The sequence below is a fragment of the Saccostrea cucullata genome, unplaced genomic scaffold (assembly GCF_032062105.1).
Source record: "Saccostrea cucullata isolate Sc308-1 unplaced genomic scaffold, CSIRO_AGI_Scuc_v1 ctg1072, whole genome shotgun sequence".
Classification (NCBI taxonomy): Eukaryota; Metazoa; Mollusca; class Bivalvia; order Ostreida; family Ostreidae; genus Saccostrea; species Saccostrea cuccullata.
In genome coordinates, this window is record NW_026934223.1 from 78,272 (window position 1) to 104,509 (window position 26,238).

At 34.3% G+C, this 26,238-nt stretch overlaps 1 protein-coding gene across 1 annotated transcript in view; it reads right to left on the bottom strand.

The window, feature by feature from the left end:
• Positions 1-4,897: 4,897 nt before the first annotated feature.
• Positions 4,898-26,238, bottom strand: part of LOC134240225 (small ribosomal subunit protein eS19-like) — a 30,541-nt gene continuing 9,200 nt past the window's right edge. Inside the window, exons 3-6 of the mRNA XM_062722324.1 lie at positions 23,629-23,697; positions 22,947-23,047; positions 9,301-9,369; positions 4,898-5,164 (exon numbers count right to left, since the gene is read on the bottom strand). Of these exons, the coding sequence (XP_062578308.1) occupies positions 4,950-5,164; positions 9,301-9,369; positions 22,947-23,047; positions 23,629-23,697 (454 nt within the window). The 3' untranslated portion in view covers positions 4,898-4,949. The remainder of the gene's footprint in view (positions 5,165-9,300; positions 9,370-22,946; positions 23,048-23,628; positions 23,698-26,238) is intronic.

Below are 26,238 nucleotides of genomic sequence, written 5' to 3' on the forward strand. Positions count from 1 at the left end.
CCATTGGTTCTGGATATTTTTGCTGTTGCTATGTAAAACTTTAATAGTCCATTGTGGTCCCACCCTAACCCTGAGGGTTATAATTTTAACAAATATGAGTCTACACTACTTAAGAATCCATGTGAATATGTTGCATTTTACCTGGTTCAGTGGTTCTTGAGCATGAAACTTTTAAACAAGAGGCAATGGGCCATATTGCTCACCTGAGCACATTGGCTAGGGAAAAAAGCAAAAATCAGTTCAGTATTGAAAACTTTACAGGGGAGGGGAATTGAATATTAAACTACCTGATGATGCTCCCATATCGATATAACAAATGTCTGTGCTGTTCTTGAGCAGAAGATAGTAGCCCAGTCCTACCCCGGGGAGGGGAGGTTCATTTGAATTAATTCTACACTACCTGAGGATAGCTCCATATCAGTATGTCTAATCAAGGCTTTTCTGTTCTTGAGAAAAAGATTTTTTTCTATCAAATACTCCTGTGTAAAATTTTGATCCCCCATCGTGGCTCCACCCTACCTTCTAGGGTTATGACTTGAACAAACTTGAATCTACACCTGAGGATGCTTCCATTAAAATATGACCAATCATGCCTTTGCTTTTCTTAAGAACAAGAGGTCCATGGGCCACATAGCTCACCTGAGTAATTTTGGTGATGCCGTTCTTTACCATATTTCTCCCCCTTTTAATACCTATTCTGGTCCCACCATACGGTACCCCCTGCCCCCTCATTATTTTAACAATCTACACTACCACAGGATGCTTCCACATAAGTTTCAGCTTTTCTGGCCAAGTGGTTCTTGAGAAGAAGATTTCTAAATATTTTCCCTCTATATTTCAATATAAAACTTGGATTCCCTATTGTGGCCCCGCCCAACCCCCGGCGGTCATGATTTGAACAATTTAGAATCTATACTACCCCTGGATGCTTCCACATAAGTTTCAGCTTTTCTAGCCAAGTGGTTCTTGATAAGAAGATATCTAAAGATTTTCCCTCTATTTTTCAATGTAAAACTTGGATTCCCTACCCCCAGGGGTCATGATTTTTAGCTCTACGAGCTTATGCGATAGTAAGGTGTCCGTCATCCGTCCCTCTGTCTGTCTATCTGTATGTCTAACTGTAAACAATTTTTCAAAAAGCTAATCCTCCTAAAGTTGAGGATGCTAAAGTTTTGGTCTGATTTCAATATACAATGTAACTTGGCACACAAGTAGACTAGTAGACTACACTAAGATACATATTCTAGTGCATCGGTTTTTGATTTCGATGAACAGTGTTGTCATGGTTACTAAAAACAGAAATTTCTGTGAAATTCTTTCAAAACGCTACTCTCCTACAGTTTTGGTCTGATTTCAATATATCTTGGCACACAAGTAGACTACACAAAGATACATACACATAATTCTGTTTAATGCTGCATGTTGTAAAGTTTCAAAATAAATAAAAAGAATTTCATAACCCTGAGGCCATAAAATTTACAATTATGGAAGATGCAGTCTTATTCAATATGACTATATATTGGTTAGTTTATAAACTACAGGAGCAGAGAAGAATATTTTCAAACCAGAAGTCTCTGTCGAGACTGAAGCTCTACTGGTTTGTACTTATACTAAAGGAAGAGAAAAGTACTTAAGCAGTTGGGAAATGAAACTTTACAACAGCAATAAATAGAATAATGATCCTTGATTAAGTCTCTTTATGTTCTTAGTGTAGTCTACTTGCATGCCACATTATATTATAATCAGACTAAAATTGTATTTGGAGTAGCATTTTGAGAGTATTTAACAGAAATTTCTATTTTTAGTAACCATGGCAACACCGTTCATTAAAGTGAAAAACTGACACAAAGAATTATGTACCTTAATGTAGTCTACTTGTGCCAAGTTATATTGAAATAAGACCTAAACTGTAGGAAAAGTAGCATTTTGAAAGAATTTTACAGAAATTTCTATTTTTAGTAACCACAGCAACACCGTTCATCGAAATCAAAAACTGATACAGAGAATTATGTATCTTAGTGTAGTCTACTTGTGTGCCAAGTTATATTGAAAGCAGACCAAAACTGTAGGAGGAGTAGCATTTTGAAAGAATTTCACAGAAACTATTTTTAGTAACCAAATTCGAAATCTATTTTGTAGTAGCTCTTTTATCAAACACGCGACAGAGAACTAACAGGGCTTGCCCGAGGGGAATAGTCTCTGTCAAGGGTTTGATAAAAGAGCTATCCCACTCACACCCAGTGGATAAGCGTTTTATCATACTGATGTATAATTATAATTTCTGAGGTTTGAATTTTTTAGGAGTAAGATAATACTGCAAGAATAATCTGAAAACATGATGGCGTTGCTACTTAAGTCATTATGAATATGGAAATCAAAATTGGAGGCAAAAACATGTAGGTGGATAGCAAAAACTATAGGTATAGCTTTGCTATGCGTGAACTATAAAAGATAGCTAACCTTCTGAACTTTATATAGGAAACATTTTAACAGAAGTATAATAAACAGAATTATGTATCTAAGTATAGTCTACTTGCGTGCCAAGTTATATTGAAATCAGACCAAAACTGTAGGAGGAGTAGCATTTTGAAAGAATTTCACAGCTTTGCTATGCGTGAACTATAAAAGATAGCTATTTTACCTTCTGAACTTTATATAGGAAACATTTTAACAGAAGTATAATAAACAGAATTATGTATCTTAGTGTAGTCTACTTGTGTGCCAAGTTATATTGAAATCTGGCCAAAACTGTAGTAGGAGTAGCATTTTGAAAAATTGTTTACAGACAGACAGACGGACGGTCGCCGGACGCATTACTATCGCATAAGCTCTTCTGGTCTCTGACCAGTAGAGCTAAAAATTAATGTATTTTCACTATAAAATCAATAGAGCCTTGTCCTTATACCAGAACCCCTGATCCTGGGGCCATGAATTTCACAATTTTGGAAAAGACACTCTTGTTCTTCATAACAAGGTACTTAATTTGTTTAATACCCATGAGCAGAGTAGCAGATTTTCAAAGAATTAATGTATTTTCAGTTTTTCACTATATAATCAATTAGAGCCCCACCCTAATACCAGAATCCCTGACCCAGGGGCCATGAAAATCACAATTTTGGAAGAGGCACCCTTGTTTTTCATAAAAATGTACTTAGTTAGCTTGTTTAATACCCAGGAGCACAGGAGATTTCCAAAGAATAAATGTATTTTCACTATATAAACAAATAGAGCCCCACCCTAATACCAGAATCCCTGACCCAAGGGCATGAAACTCACAATTTTGGAAGAGGCACTCTTGCTCATCATAATACTATGTACTTAGCTAGTTTGTTTAATACCCAGGAGCAGAAAAGATTTACTAGTATAAAGAAATAATGCATTTCACTATATGATCTATATAGCCCCGCTCTAACACCAGAACCCCTGTCCCAGGGGCCATGAATTTCATAATTTTGGTAGAGGGTTCACTGCTTATTCCAGTCATGTCAACAGTTTGACTACTGGATGTCCAGGAGTTAAGAAAAAGATTTTTAAAGATGACATCCATTTTGGTGGTTTTAGCCCCACCTCTAAGGCCCTAGGGGGGCAGGGACCATGAAATTCACAATTTTTGTTCCATTTAACCCATAGATGCTGTATACCAATTTTGGTTGAAATTGGTTCTGTGGTTCCAGAAAAGAAGCTGAAAATGTTCTCAAAGTTTACAACTGACTACAGATAGCAATAGGTCGCCTGAGTTTACCCAGATGACCTATAAAAAGAAAAATAAACTTAATTCACCTCAAAAGTTTGCTCTGCATTTCTTTTTCCTTTCAGTATATTTTCCTCAAATCCCGAAAATGTGACCCCTGAAAATTATGTGATTTTACAGTTATTAAAAGGGGTAAAAAAAAGTTCCTCCATTTGCGTGGAAAAAAATACAGCGATTCAGATGAGGTGACCTCTTTTAATATGTATGGGTGTCATTTCACCCCCTTTGTTGGAAATGACCAAGGTTTATCTATAATTCTACCACAATTATTGCAGAGATCAAAGAAATGCCGCGGAGATTATTTGCCAATAAACCACGAAAGTCAACAAAAATTATCAGATCAGAAACACGTATCAAACCTGTACAGTTGAAATAATTGACTCTAAAATGAAATACTTGTTTAGACCACATAGATGTGTCGTCTTTTGCAGTCTGAACACTGTAAATTGCATCAAGTTGCTGATGAATGTCAGTTTTTATAGCCAATCAGGGCTACTCCACAGACCTCCCTACACATTTAAACACCAATAAAGCAGTTAAACAGGAACATGATTTTGTTATTGTATATTCATTAAAATTAATCAATACATATAACGAACAAATTTGAAATTTAAAAAGGCTATTTCTAATGCAACGAAAGCTCAAATTGTCTGCATTCCACACACAGGTAAGCAAATAAATTTTCCCTCTGGTGTTAAATGGAACAGCGTAATCAAGACATGGTGACCTATTTTGTTTCTCTATAGAGGAAACGATCAGGCATATTTTAGTGATCTTCATGATCTATGTAGAATGGAAATAAAGTCCTTGTTGTCATGAATGCTGCAGGATAACCTCCGAAATCAAGAAATGTTGTTTGAAATATAAAAGCCTCGACTAACTCCTCAGCTTTTATCTTTCAAACAACATTTCTCGACCTCGGAGGTTATCCTGCAACATTCACGAAAACGCGGACATTATTTCTTAATTATGTGTCTTTTTTTTATATCATACCAACCCTGAATAATACCAACTGTACTTTTTCTGCCAAGTGAGTGAAATTACTATTTCAAAACATAGTTCCACACAATTTCTTTGTACCTTGTGACAGGCATTCACCAGAACAGAAATACCAAGACAGAATTTGGAAAAATAGAACAAGACAGCTTATTACAATCACATGTATTTATTAGACACCAGTCATATTAAGCTGACAGTCTCATTCCTTTTTTGATGGTCTTGGGTTGTACTTTTCATTCACTTGGGCAGCAATTCTGTCCAGATCCTTCCTGCCTTGTGGGGTCAGTTTTCTGCCACCGGTTGCAGTGTCTTTCTCCACTAGTTTCATTCCCTCCAAGGACTGTAGAACCTTGCGGTTAATTGATGTATTTCCTTTGCAGAAATGGCTAGGTGCTGTTCCTCTCCTCTTGCGTCCTATTTTAAAATTTTAACTATTAATTTTAACAAATTTTATACAAATTTTAAGAAATTTTAACAAATAAATGATTGATTATATTAATTACTTAGCCATGTGACAAGTGAAATTCAATGTATTATTTGCCACTAAATGTGACCAAGTTATGATGGAATGTGTTCCTGACTTATTATTTACATGATTTACAGATTGTGGATTTTAGTAGACTTAAACGTATTGTTAAATAGAACAACCATGTATATTACATCATTTAGAAAACTCATTATTTTAATGAACACAATCCGTCAAGGATGAATAAAATTCCCTAGGGAGTAAGACTGTATCTTGTACAATCCTCGTCAGGAGGTGTATATATTAAGGTAACTGCAGAACTGTAGCTCTCCGAAAAAAATATACAGACTGGAGAGCTACAGTGCCACCCACTGAAAAAAACTGTGTATTTATTGCACACAAAAAGGGACAGTTTTAAAAACACAGAAAAATAAATTGAGAAACAGCGCACTTTTTTGTACGCAATAAATATAGTTTTTTGAATGGTGGTGCTGTGGCTCTCAGACTCCGGTCTGTCAATACATAACTTTCGAAGAGCTACAGTTCTGCAGCTAATATTACTGATGTCAACAAGTACCCAGTTAACTGGGTACTCAATAGAACATCCGAGTATCGAGTACTATTTATAACTGGTACTCGGTTACTCGGATGCATAATTTTTTCTTATTCTAAGTATCAAAAAATAATCTTAATGTGCATACGATAGCTCTAGTGGTCGTTGCCTACACCTTATAGCAAACAGAAAAGTCCTTATCGCCTGTGGCTGTGTATTTACAGTAATAAATAGAATAATGACCTGATAAAGTCTTTTCTCACCTATTGTGGTCCTTAATTTTTGGATAGCTTAAATGTTTTGATTTGATTCGTTTAATTATATTCTGTTTTTATCTTTAAATCACTTTTAAAATAAAATCATTTGGTAAATGGTGCAGAAATCTGACATGCATAGATATCTCAATACCGATTAAAAATGTAAAGAAATATTTTTGTATACATGTAATTGATTTAATGAAGATTAAAAAAAATGTTTAAAGTCATCTATGCAGAGCATTTAGCATATATTAGGGATACAATAATACACAAATCAAAAATCGATACACAGAATTCTGTATCTTAGTGTAACTTTGTGTGCCAAGATTATCTTGAAATCAGACCAGACTGTAGCTCTACTGGTTTATACTTTAAACAAAGGAAAAGAAAAGTAGCAGTTGGGACTTGAAACTTTACAACAGCAATAAATAGAAAAATGATCCTTGCCACTCATCAAAATAAAAATCGATGCACAGAATTATGTAGCTCTACTGGTTTGTACTTATAACTTGTGTGCCAAGTTATATTGAAATCAGACCAAAACTGTAGAGAGTAGCATTATAAGGAATTTCACAGAAATTTCTATTTTTAGTAACAATGGCAACACCGTTCATCGAAATCAAAAACTGATGCACTATTTTATCATTTTATGTATTTTAGTGTAGTCTACTTGTGTTCTAAGTTATATTGAAATCAGACAAAAACTGTAGGAGGAGTAGCATTTTGAAGGAATTTCAGAGAAAAATCTATTTTTAGTATTCATGGCAACACCGTTCATCGAAATCAAACAGATACACAGAATTATGTATCTTAGTGTATTCTACTTGTGTGCCAAGTTATATTGAAATCAGATCAAAACTGTAGGAGGAGTAACATTTTAAGGGAATTTCACAGAAAATTCTATTTTTAGTAACCATGGCAACACCGTTCATCGAAATCAAAACCGATACACAGATTTTATGTATCTTAATGTAGTGTACTTGTGTGCCAAGTTATATTGAAATAAGATCAAAACTGTAGGAGGAGTAGCATTTAAAAGGAATTTCACAGAATATTCTATTTTTAGTAACCATGTGCAACACCGTTCTGTGTAAATCAAAAACCGTACACAGCTTATTTTATGTGGTCTTAAGTGTAGTCTTAAATGTTTTGTGTGATTCGTTTAATTATATTGAAATCTTTAAATCCAAAATCTGGTAGGAGGAGTAGCAATTTATATCTCAGGAATTAAAAAGAAAAAATATTTTTGTAATACATGGCAAATTGATTTAATCAAATTAAAAAAATGTTTAAAGTCATCTATTATTATGCATATATTAGTGTAGTCTACGTGTATGCCAAGTTATACTGAAATCAGACCAAAACTGTAGGATTGCAGAGATTAAAGCGTTTTGAAAAATTGTTTACAGACTGTAGCTCTACTGGTTTATACTTTAAACAAAGGAAAAGAAAAGTAGCAGTTGGGACGAAACTTTACATCAGCAATAAAAGCTCCTTGCCACTCATCAAAATAAAAATCGATGCACAGAATTATGTATCTTAGTATAGTTTAATTATAGCCAAGTTATATTGAAATCCGACCAAAACTGTAGGAGGAGTAACATTTTGAAAGAATTTCACAGAAATTTCTATTTTTAGTAACTATGGCAGCACCATTCATCCAAATCAAAAACTGATGCACAAAATTATGTATCTTAGTGTAGTCTACTTGTGTGCCAAGTTATACTGAAATTGGGCCAAAACTGTAGGAGGAGTAGCATTTTGAAAGAATTTCACAGAAATTTCTATTTTTAGTAACCACGGCAACACCCTTCACCGAAATCAAAAACTGATGCACAGAATTATGTATCTTAGTGTAGTCTACTTGTGTGCCAAATTATATTGTAATCGGACCAAAACTGTAGGAGGAGTAGCATTTTTAAAGAATTTCAGAGAAATTTCTATTTTTAGTAACCATGGCAACACCGTTCAATCAAATCAAACTTGAACTGTCCAAATGGGACAAAAAACCCATCGCTGGGTTTTTCAGAGGTAAGTTTTCCCATAATAAAGATATGCATCAAACATTAATCATACAATTTTTCTTCCAGTGACCTTGAACTTGCACAGATGACCTTGGGTCAAGGTCGTGACACGACATTAGGTCATGGGCAATCTTTGTGTAAAATGAGAACCTACCAAGTTTATCCATAAGAAAGATATGGACCGGACATGAATTATGAAATTTTTCTTCCAGTGACCTTGAACTTCCACAAATGACCTTGGATCAAGGTCATGACACACCCTTAGGTCATAGGAAATCTTTGTGTGGAGTAGTAGATTCTAATGTTCCTCCTTCAGAAAGATATGGACCGGACATGTTTGCACAGACAGACGGACAGCTCGACAGACAGATGGACGGACAGACGGACAAGGTGATTCCTATATACCCCCCAAACTTCGTTTGCGGGGGGTATAAAAACGATGCACAGAATTATGTATCTTAGTGTAGTCTACTTGTGTGCCAAGTTATATTGAAATTGGACCAAAACTGTAGGAGGAGTAGCATTTTGAAAAATTGTTTACAGACAGACGGACAGACGATGGATTATGACGCATTACTATTGCATAAGCTCTTCTGGTCTCTGACCAGTAGAGCTAAAAATGTAAATCATTTGAAATGACTGGTATATCAAATTGATGTCTTTTGTGTGTATGTATTTTTTAAAATAAATAAAGTACAATAAATCATTTTTGTTTTTATTGAAAATTAAAATTTTATATCCACATAATATCCATACAACTTTCTGGGCCCCACATAAACACAGTACATGTATTTAGGCCATCCTTAAAAAAATGTTTGTTTGGAATTGCCGCCTGAAGGGTTTCAAACACAGGAGGGAGGGAGGGAAATTATTTTTTTTTAAATTGAAGATAAATTTTGTGTGTAAAATCATTTTTTTTTTTAAAAACAAAATCAAAAACCCCTAATTTTTACATAGATCTGAGACTATATTTCAGTGTTTAGTATGGTGCATGTGATACATGTAATGGGCAAAAAAAAAGGATTAAATAAAAAAAAGTCTTCTTACTTTTGGTCAATAAAATTTTTTCAGGAGGGGGGTATTTCAGTGAGGCGGGAGGCAATTCCAAACAAACTATAATTTTATTTTGGCCTTATGTTAATATTTTATTGTGATATTTTTCTGTACTGTTTTTTTTAAAGGATGCATTGTCTGATCCTTATACGGCTCCACTTGGCATTATATAAATACAAGATCCCTTCTTTACATACCTGAGTAAAGTTTTGAAAATGCTCCAACACCAACTGGTGATCTGATGTACAAATGGCGACACACAGAAGCTAAAAAAAAAAAAAAGATAAAGTAGTCAAAACACTGACTGGAAATTATCTTTGTTCTACAGAAAATAATAAGTAAGGAATTTAAGAATGAAATTGCCATAAATTCATAAATACCGCACATCAATCATAGGTATATGTGACGAGCCATACACTTCAGCCCCCCCCCCCCCCCCCCCCCCCCCCCAGGGCATTAAAAATGTATACAATACACAGAGTAGATCGAAAGTATTGTCACAGTTCATGTTTTAACTTTAAATTTTAAAGTGTTCAATCATTATTTCTTGGCAATTCTTTTTAAATTCATTTTCCCGGCCTTCCTTTTCCTATTTTATATTTATGTTTAAATTATTGAAAATATATATATTTGGAATCATTTTCGTAACTAAATGTGTCTGCATACTTTTCAGTGAATCAGAATGTAACACCCATTTCCACCCAATAAAATACATGTATTTTTAAATCTTGTTAAATAAAAAAATCTGCAATTTATAGGTTTAAAGTTAATCATGAATTAATTAATATATACTAGTAAGCCGAATAACAAACCACAATACCAAAATATATATGAATCCCACAAGTGAAACGTACACTCCACAACTTCATTTTTAGACATAGAATATAAGGCATATACTAAGATTCACTGTTACCTTCCTGAGAAAGTACATGCACACATTACATGATTTATTTTAATCATATTAAATGCTAGTTGCATTTTAGTATAGATTAAAACACGCATGTTAAAAATAGCAACAGAAAGTAAGAGAATGGGTAAAACGTTCTTAATATTCTTCGATCATCGTGAACGGGAGGGGGGGGGGGGGGGGGGGCGTGTCTCAACTATGGACATTCACGCTTAATTGATTACCTAAATTAATTAAACAGAAACAAGGCACATATGTACAATCTTAGGCTGTAACTTTTGTTATTTTCTAAAGAAATAATTATTTGTTTGATTTAAACATTCTTTTTAAATACAGGAGAAGCACGCAATATTCAAGCTGACCAACATGTATTTTTTATGTTCGATAAATCCTTTATCTTAGAATATAGAGCGTTTTGATCATTGGCTTAAGTAAAATATATTCAGATATTTATATCCTCCAGCTTCCATATATCTTGAACAAATATACGCATACTACCACGGATTAACATATTTTGTGCAGATTCGTACCGTACTAACTTTGCATTAAACTGCCCATACATTTACATGTATACGCATGTTCAATGCAACTTTTGCAGGAAAAATTTATTGACATTGTTAATTTGTGTTACATGTGTACATTTAATAAATTACATGTGATTGGTAGCAAATTTTCATAATTTGAAACACATATACAAATTCATTTAATTGCGATTCAACAGAAAGAAACACGATTATTATTTTCCAATGTAGATGTTAAATCAGGAAATGTTTGTAGTAAAGTCTTTGTCGGAGAAATAATTATTACAGGTTAGATAATCCTTAATACTAAAGGTTAAAATAAAATCATTCAAAAGAAAATCTATAACCTCTAAAACGTTTAATGTATACTTTCATACTGCATTGATGTTTTAAGTTAAGAAGGCTAAATGAGCACCGGAGACGGTACTACATGTACATGCAACAGCCTGATTCGGCGATTTTATAAATGATCGATGTTGTTTTCAGGAATCCAGAACTCCAGAATCTCCTTTAGTACATGTAGATAAACCATGCACAAAATAATAATAGGTTTGAATGTTTAAAAAATGTTCAAACAATTTGTATGAATTTTTAACAATTTGTATTAATTATAACATTTTAGCGATATATCATGTTTGCCATTTTTACATTCGGTGTATTGTGTATAACCTCATCAAACAGATTATGAAAAGGTCGATAAACATAATTAGGTTCAATCTGTTTAATTCTCAATCATAAAATAATTTAGATTGTGGGACTGTAACTTACAATGTATGCGAGCATCTGTATATTCAAGACAAAATCTGCACGAAGTCTCCAAAGAAATAGAGCAGACACGTGACACAGGAAATTGTAGGGGGGGGGGGGGGGGGGGGGCGAATTTTTTCTACAGTTTTTGTACAACATGAGAAGGTGTTCAACAATAAAATAAATTGAGAAGCTCAAAAGGTCTTTCTTCAAAATATTCATTTTAAATCAACAGCTAAAACTAATTCCGGAAGAAGTGTCCAAATCAAATACGCTGTGTCTTATCTATAGAGAATACTTTTAAAGCAAGAGGCCCACGGGCCTTATAGGTCACCTGAGGATCATGTAACAACTTTTGACAATTGAATTTATTCCGTGTTTTAAACAAGAAGCCATGAAATTCATAATTTTGAAAGAGGCAGTATTGCTTATCATAATTATACACTTAGCATGCTTACTCTACTAGTTAATACCCAGAAGTAGTTCAGAGTAACAATGAGAAAATGCACTTCCACTTTATAACCAGTTATGCACCTCACCCCAAAGGAACCACTAACCCTGGGGCCATTTATTTCAAAATTTTAAAAATTTTATGATAAATTTTATTTCGTCAAAAATGGTTGATTAATACCAAAAAGAAGATTTCAAAGCATTAATTTATTTTCAGACTAAGTAACCCCCCTAACCCCTGACCCAAGGGGCATAAAATTCACTGTATTGCTGGATGCACCTTTTTTCATCATAAATATATAAAAACTTAGATAATTGGCATAATTTACATGTAATACATGTACCCTGGAGCAAAGGAAATGATTTTCAAAGAATTAATGTATTTTCACTATATAATCAATAGAGCCCCCCTTAAAGCAAATGGCAGAACCCCTGATACAGGGGACATAAACAACCACAAATTTGGTTGAGGTGCCATTCTTGCTCATCATAACTATGTACTTTGTTTATTTAATACCCAGAAGCAGGACAAATTTTTAAATAATAAATGCATTTTCACAATATAACCAATAGAGCCCAGCCTTAACACCAGAACCCCTGACCCTGGAGCCATAAAATTCACAAAACTGAAAGAGGCACTCTTGGTCATCATAACTATGTACTTAGTTTGTTTATTTGATACCCAGGAGCAGAGAAGAGGATTTTCAAAGAATTAATGCATTTTCATTATACAATCAATAGAGCCCCGCCCTAACACCAGAACCCCTGGCCCTGGGGCCATAACATTCACAATTTTGAAAGAGGCACTCTTGCTCATCACACTAATGTACTTAGTTAGTTTTTTTTAATACCCAGGAACAGAGAAGAAGATTTTCAAAGAATTAATGCATTTTCACTATATAATCAATAGAGCCCCGTCCTATCACCAAAACCCCTGACCCTGGGGCCATAACATTCACAATTTTGAAAGAGGCACTCTTGCTTATCATAACTATGTACTTCATTTGTTTGTTTGATACCCAGGAGCAGAGAAGAAGATTTTCAAAGAATTTATGCATTTTCACAATATAATCAATAGAGCCCCGCCCTTACACCAGAACCCCTGACCCTGGGGCCATAACTATGTACTTAGTTTGTTTATTTGATACCCAGGAGCAGAGAAGAAGATTTTCAAAGAATTTATGCATTTTCACTATATAATCAATAGAGCCCCACCCTAGCACTAGAACCCCTGACCCAGGGGCCATGAATTTCACAAATTTGGTAGAGGACTCAATGCTGATTACAATCATACCAACAGTTTGACTGCTTGATGTCCAGGAGTAAAGAAGAAGATTTTTAAAAATTGCACTAATTTTAGTGGTTTTGGCCCCACCCCCAAGGCCCCAGGGGGGCAGGGACCATGAAATTCAAAATTTTTGTTCCCCTTTACCCATAGATGCTGTATGCCAAAATTGGTTGAAATTGGTTCGGCGGTTTCAGAGAAGAAGCTGAAAATGTTCAAATGTTAACACACGACGCACGACGACGGACGAAAACGGATAGCAATAGGTCACCTGAGTTTACTCAGGTGACCTAAAAAAAACTAAACTATTTATCAATAACAGTTCACGTTTTATTTATATAAACGGCAGCGTTAAGTGTCCCAACTCAGTTTTTACTGTATAAACTGGGTAGCTATTAAATTCATTCCATACATAAAAGAGAAGTAATTTGGGTCAATTTTCATAGCATCGCTATTTAAAATCAAAGTACTGAGACAGTACTGAAAGACGGGGTCAAAATAATTTTCATGCTAGATTTCACAAATGTGATTTTTTTTTTTACGAGTTTTAATTACAACTTAATTTTTTCATTAACATACTAAAAACAAAACTATGAATAATATAGATTCACATTTTTCATTTAATTTGATTTGAAGTAGAAATTTTAATAATTGCTCAGTCTAGAAACCTTTCTGAACTGCTCCGAATTTCATCAGGTACGAACTAATAATTTTTCCGGAAGTAAACAATGGATGATAATAATACGCAGGATAATACTTTGTCTACTAGTGTTATTTACAGTTAATATTTTCAGTTTTAAATAATCAAAATACTTTATTAGTTGAGTTAGACAAAGGTTCATATCAATTTCTTCAGTTTGATACAAAATGTTTATGTTTTGATCGAAACAATTTCTGCACTCTTTCGTATGCGTAGATTTAATTCATGTGTTATCACCACGGTTTCCGTTTTCTATTTTTAGGCCTCTGAGAGTAAACTAAAAGACGGGGTCACATGACCCCGTCTAAAAAATACCTTAGTTTAATGCTCCTGTTAAATTTTTCTTGTATGAGCATCACGATGAAACAGCTGGACATTAATTAAAAAAAAGAAAACACTATCTTTAACAAGAGGCCCACGGGCCTTATAGGTCACCTGAGTATCATATAACAACTTTCCAGCGATTGTATTTGGTTCGTGTTTTAAGCCAAAAGCCATGAAATTCACAAATTTTGAAAGAGGCACAATTGCTTATCAAAGGGCAGATTTCAAAGCATTAATTTATTTTTAGTCAAAGTACCCCCTTGGTACCCCTGACCCAGCAGCCCTGAAATTATATATTTTGAAAGAGGCCCCTTTCTTCATTATAAAGCCAGCATTTTTTTTTAATGTTTAGGTTTAGTTATGAACATGAGAATAAAAAAGTCCCGAAGGAGAAGGAAATAAAAATTTTTTTTTTGATAAATCAATTATTAACATTTGTACATTCTTTTTTTATGCTATCCTAATAGGCTCCTTACCACTGGACACATAATGCTTACAAATAGGAAAGTAGAACATTTAATTGCTTATTTCATCATCTGCCAGTTTGGGCCAGTTATATAAATTTTGTGATGTTGATCAAAATATATTTTAAAAAATCAATTCTTTAAAAGTCTTTCAATATATCTTCATTTTTTTAATATGTGTTCAGAGTTCCCGAAACTAGTCAAAAATATGTCGGACAATTGTCCTGTAAATATTCAAAATTCACCGGACAGTTGTAAAATTTACCGGACATTAATTTTTTGTTTGTAAATTTAACATATTATAGGATTGGAAATTGTAACGATATAATAAATAATATGTGTAAATAAAAAAGATGGCAAATGCAGATTTTTTTTTTTTTTTTAAATTATTAAAATATTTTCTATAAGGCCTGTGTATGCAGGATTTGACGTCGCCGACGGCGTGTGATGACCAACGCTTAATTCATCGTATAAAATTATTATGTCCTTTCTGACAGATTTTTTTAAATTTTTTTTTAAAATAAAATCTGCAACATGACAACTCTTGGTTGATTGTTTGGAATTAGTGGGAAATATATGTTGTTTTCCCGGCTTTTTTCTTTTGGATTTTGGTATTTTATGTGCCAGGAAAAATATTACGTAAAATATCAAACTCGTTTTAAAAAGCCTGGAAAATCATTAAACTAGTTAAAATTTATTATACAACCTCCACACAGTTAAAAATATGTACTAATGATATAAAGATATGCAAATTTATCATGAAAATGATGATTTTAAGTGAATTTGTTGTCGTTTTACTACATTCAAGTCAGTCCGCTATTTTTAGAAAAGGGGAAAAACGCGCATGTATTTTAAATGCTATCAAATACATTTAAAAAAATCCAGAAGTTGGTATAATATTATCATGCTAATAGATTAAATTATAGAGAAAATAATAAATGGTAACAAATTGTCTGTAATCAAGCAGAAATAGCAGGCAACTCTTGCAACCCTGCAAATTCGTCCTTCAAAACGAAAGTAGATTGTCACATTTTTTTACTGTCAGAACTACAGAGCGCATATATTTATCAGAGGGAAAATATTTGTTTGACAGTGTTTTTAAAACTGTTTTTCCTCCCAGACTTATGGAAATTATTATTTTAATATGTAGCTTTTTATATTAGACAATCACCGTCTACATTTTATTTAAACAAGATCTGGCGCGCCCCTGACGTTTTTTTTTTTCATTCCTTTAGTTTTGCATTTGTTTATTGTCAGGACAATTGAATTAAATGATTTTGTTAAGATTATATGTAAACGTTATACAGTCTGTAAAAAAAACCATCGGACATTTTGACCGATAAAATTAAGATTTTACCGGTCCCATTCAAAGTTTACCGGGGATCCCCGGTGGACCGGTGCGTTTCGGGAACTCTGTGTGTTAGGTGAATGTGTAGACATTATTCTAAAATTTACTTGATGCCTAAAATTATAATTCCTATCATAAAACAGACAGGGAGTATTGGGGAGTAGGGTCAACATTTTTTCAATTAAGTGTAAAATAATTTTTCTGGCTGATACAAATGATACTACATGCCTGTATATATTTGTATATTCTTGCCTTTTAAGGATACACCAAAGGTTTCCAAAGGGCAAAATTTAATTTGCTTGTAATTCTTTTATTAACAAAGATAACATATTAAAAGTATATATCATTTGAAAGCTTGTTAAATTTACTATTTAATGATCCTAATTTAATTTTTCATTTTTATCTTATTAAAAAGTTATTTATATTTTAATGTAAATATTAGTGCATTTATATTTTATAAATCAACTTTTTTGTATTCCACCTCTCAAAGTCAAAATTTTGCCTCAATGTAGATTAAAGATTGAACTTTAAAACCGTATCTCAGATTTTTGATAAATCTTCTTATTCAAAAGTTACATCCATTTGTCTTTCAATGTTACCAATTTATTAGCCCAATTCTACATTTCCCCCAATAATTCGAGAACTGAGCAAGATATCAAAAATCTGAGATACGGTTTTGTGAACACACATTTGAGATGCATTCTGACCAGTTTTCAGAGAAATTGGTCAGTAAATAAGGGAGCTGAATCCTTTGAAATAATACCACCAACTGTCTGATCTTACTTTACAGTAGAGGGCAAAAACCCATTACACAACAATGTCTGCCAAAACTAGAAATATATGACACCTTGGAGATTCAGCTTTGGATACCTGTCACTTATCCATATTTCCTATGCATATTCACAAGAATGGGAGGTTCTTTTCTTCATTTAGGTACTTTAAATGAAGTAAAATAGGTTCATTTCTGAATCAGAAAGATTTCCCGGCAAAATGGCAAGAGCTAAGCCCCACCTCCTATTTCATGGTCATTAGTGACCTGTTAGATCTCCTTCCCTAAATCTAGAGTCCCTGTAGTTTAATTACTGATAACCTCTGTGTGGCTACTATAGAATTCCCCAAGTTGTCACAGTGATTTATTGCTCCTTTCAGAAGCAGGCAGTTACAGACCAAATCAGAAGCTTCAATAACGGCACATTCACATGTGTTAGTGTTTATGTTTGATTATTGTTAAATAATTAGAAAACCATTTAATAATCAGCAAGAATTTTTCATGGATTATAAAGCAGTGATTAGCATTGTTTTCTTTGCCAAAAATCTCAAAATTGACAAAAATCTTGAAAAAAGCCTTTGGTGTATCCTTAATAGTTGAATTTTTTTTTATTTCTTCAGGTTATTGTTTATTTCTTCCTCAAATGGACTTCACTTCTCCCATAGTTTTATTCATTACATCTGATGCATAAGCAACCCTTTTCTGAAGAATGATGCTTAGACTGTAAGCTATAACAGAGACCTAAACAATGTCCCTGGCAATATGCAATAGCTACCACAGGCAGTTTAAAACCTGGGGGAGGAAAATAATTTACATTTACTTTTGAAACGAATACATAATTATCTCACCAGCATGTCATTGTGCAACAAAGTCGTCAGCATTTTATTTGTCCTTTGAACGGGTGAAACGTTTTGAATGGCATTCTTATCGATGAATTTTACACTAAACCAAGCTATCTTCTCAGATCTACCTTTATTTACCCGCCGTTTCATCGTAAAACCGGAAGTGCGAGTTCGTAAATTTGAAATCTCGATCCCGACTCAAATTTGACATCGGAAAGAAAAAAATTGTTTTATTTTTTTCTAAAAATTCAATACCTTGAGCGGAGGGTTTGTAAAACTGAAAATAAAATAAATCCTGGCCTTAAATATGTAATTAGATCATTAGCATATTAACCAGGAGCAAAGGATAAGATGTTCAAAGAATTCATGCATTCCACTATATATAATCATTAGAGCCCCACCCTAAAACAAGAACCCCTGACCCTGGGGCCATAAAATTCACAATTTTGGTAGAGGCACTCTTGCTTATCATAACTATGTACTTAGTTAGTTTATTTAATACCCAGGAGCAGAGAAGAAGATTTTCAAAGAATTCATGTATTTTCATTATATAATCAATAGAGCCCCGCCCTAACACTGGAACCCCTGACCCTGGGGCCATAAAATTCACAATTTTGGTAGAGGCACTCTTGCTCATCATAACTATGTACTTAGTTAGTTTATTTAATACCCAGGAGCAGAGAAGAAGATTTTCAAAGAAATAATGCATTTTCACTACCTACTTATTTAGCCCCGCCCTAGCACTAGAACCCCTGACCCCAGGGCCATGAATTTCAAAATTTTGGTAGAGGACTCATTGCTGATTACAATCATGCAAACAGTTTGACTGCTTGATGTCCAGGAGTAAAGAAGAAGATTTTTAAAGATTGCATTACTTTTAGTGATTTTGGCCCCACCCCTCAGGCCCCAGGGGGGCAGGGATCAAGAAATTCACAATTTTTGTTCCCCTTCACCCATAGATGCTTTGTGCCAAATTTGGTTGAAATTGATTCAGTAGTTGCAGAGAAGAAGCTGAAAATGTTCAAATGTTAACGCACGACGACGGACGAAAACAGATAGCAATAGGTCACCTGAGTTTACTCAGGTGACCTAAAAACTTGTTTGACCTTTTAAAATGAACAGACTAAAATCTTTTTAAAACTTCCAAATTATTCATTCCGGAATTTTCTCATCATATCAAAAACTTTTTTTTTAATTTCAGAAATGCCTTCAATCTTTTTCAACACTGAAAATTCCCAACGAAAAACATCTACCTACCTATCGATGTATTATTTTAACCTGAATAGGGAGAGGGCAAGCAAACTTCATTTTAAAAACGGCCTTACGGGAATTTTTCAGCCAGCACTGGAAATCTTTAAAAAATGCACGCTTAATTGTGAAAAGGAAAGATCACACAGACACTTGATGGAGACTAAGTTCTTAATGAATAAACTACATCAAATTACACGCAAGAGTCTTCCTTAGCATATACCGTAATTTTGGGATTTTAGGTCAATGGGGTATATAGGTCGAAAGGCTCATTTTCAGCCTTAATTTTTGAACAAGAGGCCCACGGGCCTTATAGGTCACCTGAGCATTATGCAACAACTTTCCAGTTATTGAATTTGATTCATGTTTTAACTTAAGCCAGATGATATATGGCATTCACAATTTTGAAAGAGGCACCATTGATCATCATAACAGTACACTTAGCAGTTGCTTAGCTTGGTTACTAAATACCCATACGCAGGGTAGGGGAACAAAAATGCATTCCAACTAATCAGTAATATTCAGCAATAATCAGTAGTGCCCCTAACACTGTGACATAAACCCCTGACCCTAGGTCCACACATTGCACAAATTTTAAAAAGGCACTCTTAAAACTGCCTATCAAAAAATAAATAAATGTTTTATAAATACAAATGAGCAGATTTCAAACAATTAATTCATTTTCAGTATATAAGTAGAGCCCCCCCCCCTCCCCCACCCCTGACCCAAGGTCCTTGAAATTCACAATTCTGCAAGATTAGGGCCCTTGCTCATCATAACTATATAGGTAGTTCATCTGCTTCATACCCAGAGACAGAGAAGAAAATTTTCAAAGATTTAATATATTTTCACTATATAATCAATAGAGCCCCGCCCTAACATCAGAACCCCTGACCCTGGGGCCATAAAATTCATAATTTTAGAAGAGGCATTCTTGCTCATCATAACTATGTACTTAGTTAGTTTATTTAATTCCTAGGAGCAGAGAAGAAGATTTTCAAAGAATTCACGTATTGTCAATATATAATCAAACTAACCCTGCCATAACACCAGAACCCCTGACCCTGGGACCATAAAATTCACAATTTAGGTAAAAGCACTCTTGCTCATCATAACTATACACTTAGTTAGTTTATTTAATACCTAGGAGCAGAGAAGAACATTTTCAAAGAATTCATGTATTTTTCTATATAATCTACAGAGCCCCCCCCCCCCTCCTCAACACCAGAACCCCTGACCCTGGGACCATAAAATTTACAATTTTGGTTGAGGCACTCTTGCTCATCATAACTATGCACTTAGTTAGTTTATTTAAAACCTAGGAGCAGAGAAGAAGGTTTTCAAAGAATTCATGAATTTTCACTATATAATCAATAGAGCCCCCCCCCCCCCTCAACACCAGAACCCTTGACCCTGGGGCCATAAAATTCACAATTTTGGTAGAGGCACTCTTGCTCATCATAACTATGCACTTAGTTAGTTTATTTAATACCTAGGAGCAGAGAAGAAGATTTTCAAAGAATTCATGTATTTTCACTATATAATCAATAGAGCCCCCCCCCCCCCCCCTACACACACCAGAACCCTTGACCCTGGGGCCATAAAATTCACAATTTTGGTAAAAGCACTCTTGCTCAACATAACTATACACTTAGTTAGTTTATTTAATACCTAGGAGCAGAGAAGAAGATTTTCAAAGAATTCATGTATTTTTACTATATAATCTATAGAGCCCCGCCCTAACACCAGAACCCCTGACCCTGGGACCAAAAATTCACAATTTTTGTTGAGGCACTCTTGCTCATCATAACTATGCACTTAGTTATTTTATTTAATACCTAGGAGCAGAGAAGAAGATTTTCAAAGATTTCATGTATTTTCACTTTATAATCAATAGAGCCCCCCCCCCTCCTCAACATCAGAACCCCTGACCCTGGGACCATAAAATTCACAATTTTGGTTGAGGCATTCTTGCTCATCATAACTATGCACTTAGTTAGTTTATTTAAAACCTAGGAGCAGAGAAGAAGGTTTTCAAAGAATTCATGAATTTTCACTATATAATCAATAGAGCCCCTACACACACCAGAACCCCCCCCCCCCCCCCTCAACACCAGAACCCTTGACCCTGGGGCCATAAAATTCACAATTTTGGTAGAGGCACTCTTGCTCATCATAACTATGCACTTAGTTAGTTTATTTAATACCTAGGAGCAGAGAAGAAGATTTTCAAAGAATTCATGTATTTTCACTATATAATCAATAGAGCCCCCCCGCCCCTACACACACCAGAACCCTTGACCCTGGGGCCATAAAATTCACAATTTTGGTAAAAGCACTCTTGCTCAACATAACTATACACTTAGTTAGTTTATTTAATACCTAGGAGCAGAGAAGAAGATTTTCAAAGAATTCATGTATTTACTATATAATCTATAGAGCCCCGCCCTAACACCAGAACCCCTGACCCTGGGACCATAAAATTCACAATTTTTGTTGAGGCACTCTTGCTCATCATAACTATGCACTAAGTTAGTTTATTTAATACCTAGGAGCAGAGAAGAAGATTTTCAAAGAATTCATGTATTTTCACTTCATAATCAATAGAGCCCCCCCCCCCCCCAACACCAGAATCCTTGACCCTGGGGCCATAAAATCCACAATTTTGGCTGAGACACTCTTGCTCATCATAACTATGTACTTGGTTAGTTTATTTAATACCCAGGAGCAGAGAAGAAGATTTTCAAAGAATTCATGTATTTTCACTTTATATAATCAATAGAGCCCCACCCTAACATCAGAACCCTGACCCTGGGGCCATAAATTTCACAATTTTGGTAGAGGCACTCTTGCTCATCATAACTATGTACTTAGTTGGTTTATTTAATACCCAGGAGCAGAGAAGAAGATTTTCAAAGAAATAATGTATATACTTATTCTTATATACTATATACTTATTTAGCCCCGCCCTAGCATTAGAACCCCTGACCCCAGGGCCATGAATTTCACAATTTTGGTAGAGGACTCATTGCTGATTACAATCATGCAAACAGTTTGACTGCTTGATGTCCAGGAGTAAAGAAGAAGATTTTTAAAGATTGCATTAATTTTAGTGGTTTTGGCCCCACCCCTCAGGCCCCAGGGGGGCAGGGATCATGAAATTCACAATTTTTGTTCCCCTTTAGCCATAGATGCTTTGTGCCAAATTTGGTTGAAATTGGTGCAGTGGTTGCAGAGAAGAAGCTGAAAATGTTCAAATGTTAACACACGATGGACGACGTACGACGACGGACGAAAACGGATAGCAATAGGTCACCTGAGTTTACTCAGGTGACCTAAAAATCCTAAGATAGGACGAACTTACTATATAGGACAAGGCTTTCTTTCCCGTTTTCTAAAGATTCTTACGCAGATACAACGTATCAGAACAGGTGAAACAACACCCCTTTTTCTACTGGGGAGAGTTTCTCTCGAGGAGATAATTTTACGTCGCATTTACCTTCTTGACTTTAGACGCGTGTTTTGACGTTACGTCATAATAGAGATAAGGGAGGTTTTTGCTTCGCGTGTCACATATATATTTTTTACTGTGCAAGCAACAGTAGTGGGAATTGTTACTTTTCAATCAAAAGAACCTGTTCTGGAGCAAACTTGCTGTATCTGCATGTGTACCAAGTCAAATTGAAACTGGAACAAAACTAAAGGAAGAGTAGTGTTTTCCAAGAATTTTCTATTTTTGATAATCATGGCAACACAGTCTGTTGCAATTTAATATTTTCAGAGACTCTGGAAAATATTTTTAATCTACTGCTGATTTTCAAAAAAGCTTGTTTGTGTTATTTATCCTTAACCTTACAATATGGAATAAGAATTCAACTTTTATAAATGTTGAAAGATTTTGCAAACACTATGCAACTCTTCGCTGCACTTCAAACACCGTCTGTTTACATGTGAACGACCAGGGGCCCAAGCTAATTTTGAGTAAAAAAAAGTAGGTAATTTTTAAAATTGATTTCAGAATATCTCGAGAAGTATATGGAATTTTGGAATGAGCTTTGGTAGAAATCAAGATTGTTTATCTATGAATAGATTTAAATAGAAAGTAAAATTTTAGAGCATTTGATTCAAAATTATTTTATTAGTGACACTGGGTACCCAGTGTAAAATTTCCATACCTTTATCTTTTTTTACACACACTACTTTTTTAAGCAATCCAAAGGCCTGTGTACTAGACTTACCAGCCCTTACATAGTACCAGTCATCATCATATGGAGCCAGTTCATTAAACTTGGCAAGTTTTACTATGCCAACCCAGTCTGGAATCTTCATTTTACCTTGCCTGCAAAAGAATCAATATTGTTTTCTTAACTATAATTTTAACCTCAGTTTTTTCATAAATGATGCCCCATTTTTCAGAAACCAACAAAGACCCAACATTTCAGGGGATTTCTCCTCTCTCTCAAAACAAATCAGGTACAGGTTTATGAAACCAGGACAACTTAATATCATACCCTTTTTAAACGAATTTTAAGAAAAAAGTGAGATAAAACTTGTAACAAAATTACATATAAGTATATAGCAGCAAATCAAATTTAAGGGCTGTACACACCAGTTCAACTCAAGTATGGTAAATCAGATTGTTTGTACCATCAACCACATGAATTTGATCAACACTGCAGAACTTGTTTGTTGATTATAATATAGAATATAAAAAAAAATTAGAGCTAAATGTAAAATGTAGCTACAATTTATGTAATCAAGTCCAAAACGTCAATACATTTTGTCAAAATATTTCTTTCATGTTAAGATGGATAAGAAGCCTATAAAACCGATTGAAATTTACTTTTATTTTGTATTTTACTATTTTTTTTTTTAAATTCACATTTTCATGACCAAATTCTGGTAATTAAATCTACTCACTTTTTCAGGAAAGCAGCAAGTGACTTTGTGAATTCATGTGAATTGACATCCTTCACGGAGATACCCATCCTACAAAAATGCACACACTTTATAGGTTCCGTTGGAATATGGTAATTCTTGATTCAACATGGTCTTGTTTTTCTGAGGAGGACAACTGGATTTTTATGCAAAATTTATCTGACTAAGCCCATCCTATTCCATAAATAAATAAATTGAAGAAAAAAACAAGAGGCCCAGGTGCCACATCGCTCAGCTGAGCACATTGGCTAGGAAAAAACACAAATCAGATCGGAATTGAAAAGTTTACGGAGGGGATGGGGTGGAGGGGTCTTGAATTCTAATACTACTTGAGAATGAATGCCTCCATATCAATTCTGCATATAACACCTTGAGAAAAAGATTTTTATAGATTTTTTAAACATTTTCTTTGTATATATTACTTTGTAATACCGGTAAATTGAATTTGATTCCCCATCGTTTCCCTCCCTACCCCAAAGGGTACTCATGATTTGAACAAATTTACATTTTAAATACATGAGGATGCTTACATGGCTTAACATAGCTTTTCTGTTATTGGGATTTTCCCCTTTATTTTCCTATGTAAAACTTTGATCCACCACGGAGAGGTTATGATTTGAACAAATTTAATTCTACACTATCTGAGGATGCTGCCATATAAATATCACTAATCATGGCTTTGCTATTCTTGAGAAAAAGATGTTTTAAAATATATTTTAATGTAAAACTTGGATTCCCCATTGTGGCCCCACTCTATCCCTGGGGTTTTGATTTGAATAAATTAGAATCTAGGGCTTGGGTTGTGAACGTGAATATATGCTCGACAAGACTCTCCCTCTACCATGTTTTCCTACCCCTATCTATATATTTATTGCATAGTTTTTTCAAGATAGTAACCATGTATTATTTTATTATAACATCAAAATGCTTTTCAAGACATTGGAATGCATCAGGATGTCCAATAAGGCTGTTTAAAATTAAAACTACGTTTAACGTCACCCGCGCGCGTAGGTTTATGAGAAATTCGTCTTTGAAAAAAACAAACAATTCGGAATTCCGTATGTCCGTTCCGGTTTGGTTCTTCAATTAGCGACTGAATTCTGCTTCCCGTAGTGACAGAAAAGTGCTTTGAGTTTGATAGCCGCAGTTAAGGCAGTTGAGTTGGTCAACTTGGTGTCTTATTAATGAAAACTTGAGAATTAAAGAGTTTGGGACCATAAATGTAAGTAAAAAATAGATTATTTTATGATTATATTAATGACAAAGTCTTGTTTGTTGATTTTTTTTGTCAGTCTTCGAATCATCTGTACAGACTGACAGTGACAGACTCTCAGTTCGTGATTCTATTGGCTGAACTTTTCATTGTATTTTGGAGAGAATCGAAAAACTTTTTTTACTTAGTGGAAACTGTGTCAAAAACCAAGATTTATATACAGTGAAAAGCATCATTTAAATCTTACTAATATGTTTCATATTAGATCTAATTAAACATGTTAAAAATATTTCTGTAAAAATCGAAAGGAACAGTAATGAGTAAAGTAATTGATTTCTTCATAATTTATGTAGCTACAATTTTTGGGAAAGATAATATACTTGTCATAACCTTTTGAGCAGGGAGAAGCTTACCGAAGATAGGGCCTTTCAAGTGAAAGAGAGTAAGGAAAGTGGTTGGGTATTCCAAGATGTGAAGAATCCTGTCTTCTGTGTGGAATTCAAGGTATTAAAGATAATCTAACAGCTATCAGTATGGTCATATAAAGATTAGTATTCACACTTTCAAAACTTAATCTAGTAGATCTAGTACTAAGAAAAAATACGACATAATTCAATTTGAGGATATTTCAACATGAACACTTTTAAATATTGTCATCAATAATTTTAATTGTAGATATTGATCATCTATTCTCACAAGAAGAAGCATTTGCCTACAGGGTACCATGGACGTGTGGCAATATAAATCCAAAGGACAACTGAGGCCTAGTTAAAAGCCACTTTCCTGCACATTCAGTCTTAGACTACATTGTTTGCTAACAATAGGACTCAAACTGATTTACATACTAAGGAAAAACTCTGCTAGGGAAATTAATCTTAGGTGTCATATCAATCAAATGTTCTTATTACTTAATTGTAATGTTTTTAATGTACTGAATAGGTTAATTTGAATAAATTCACAATTGTTTGAAAATTTTGTTTGTTTATTTTTTTCCTCCCTCCCTCATAGGTTTTGAACTTTAGATGTGACGTTAAACGTAGAATTAACTTTAAACAGCCTAAAGAGTTTTTCATTTGAGTATCCTTGTTCAGTCAGTGCAGTTGCTTTTTAACATTAGAATGCTTGACACTGTATTTCTGTAATGACCCAATAAAAGGTTGTTTATCAGGTACCGTTTATCAGAGTAATCTTTACATTTAGAGAGTTCCCATCCAATTCTCTGTTTAGCTTTCTGTTGTTTTCAATGTTTTAACAAACCCATTCTAAACTGTATTCCTATTAATGTTATGTTCACATTTCTCCCCTTTCTATTGAGAGATGACTGTAGTGTATTTCAAAGATGGCAAATATTTAGTGACATTTGGCCCATGTGCTAGGAG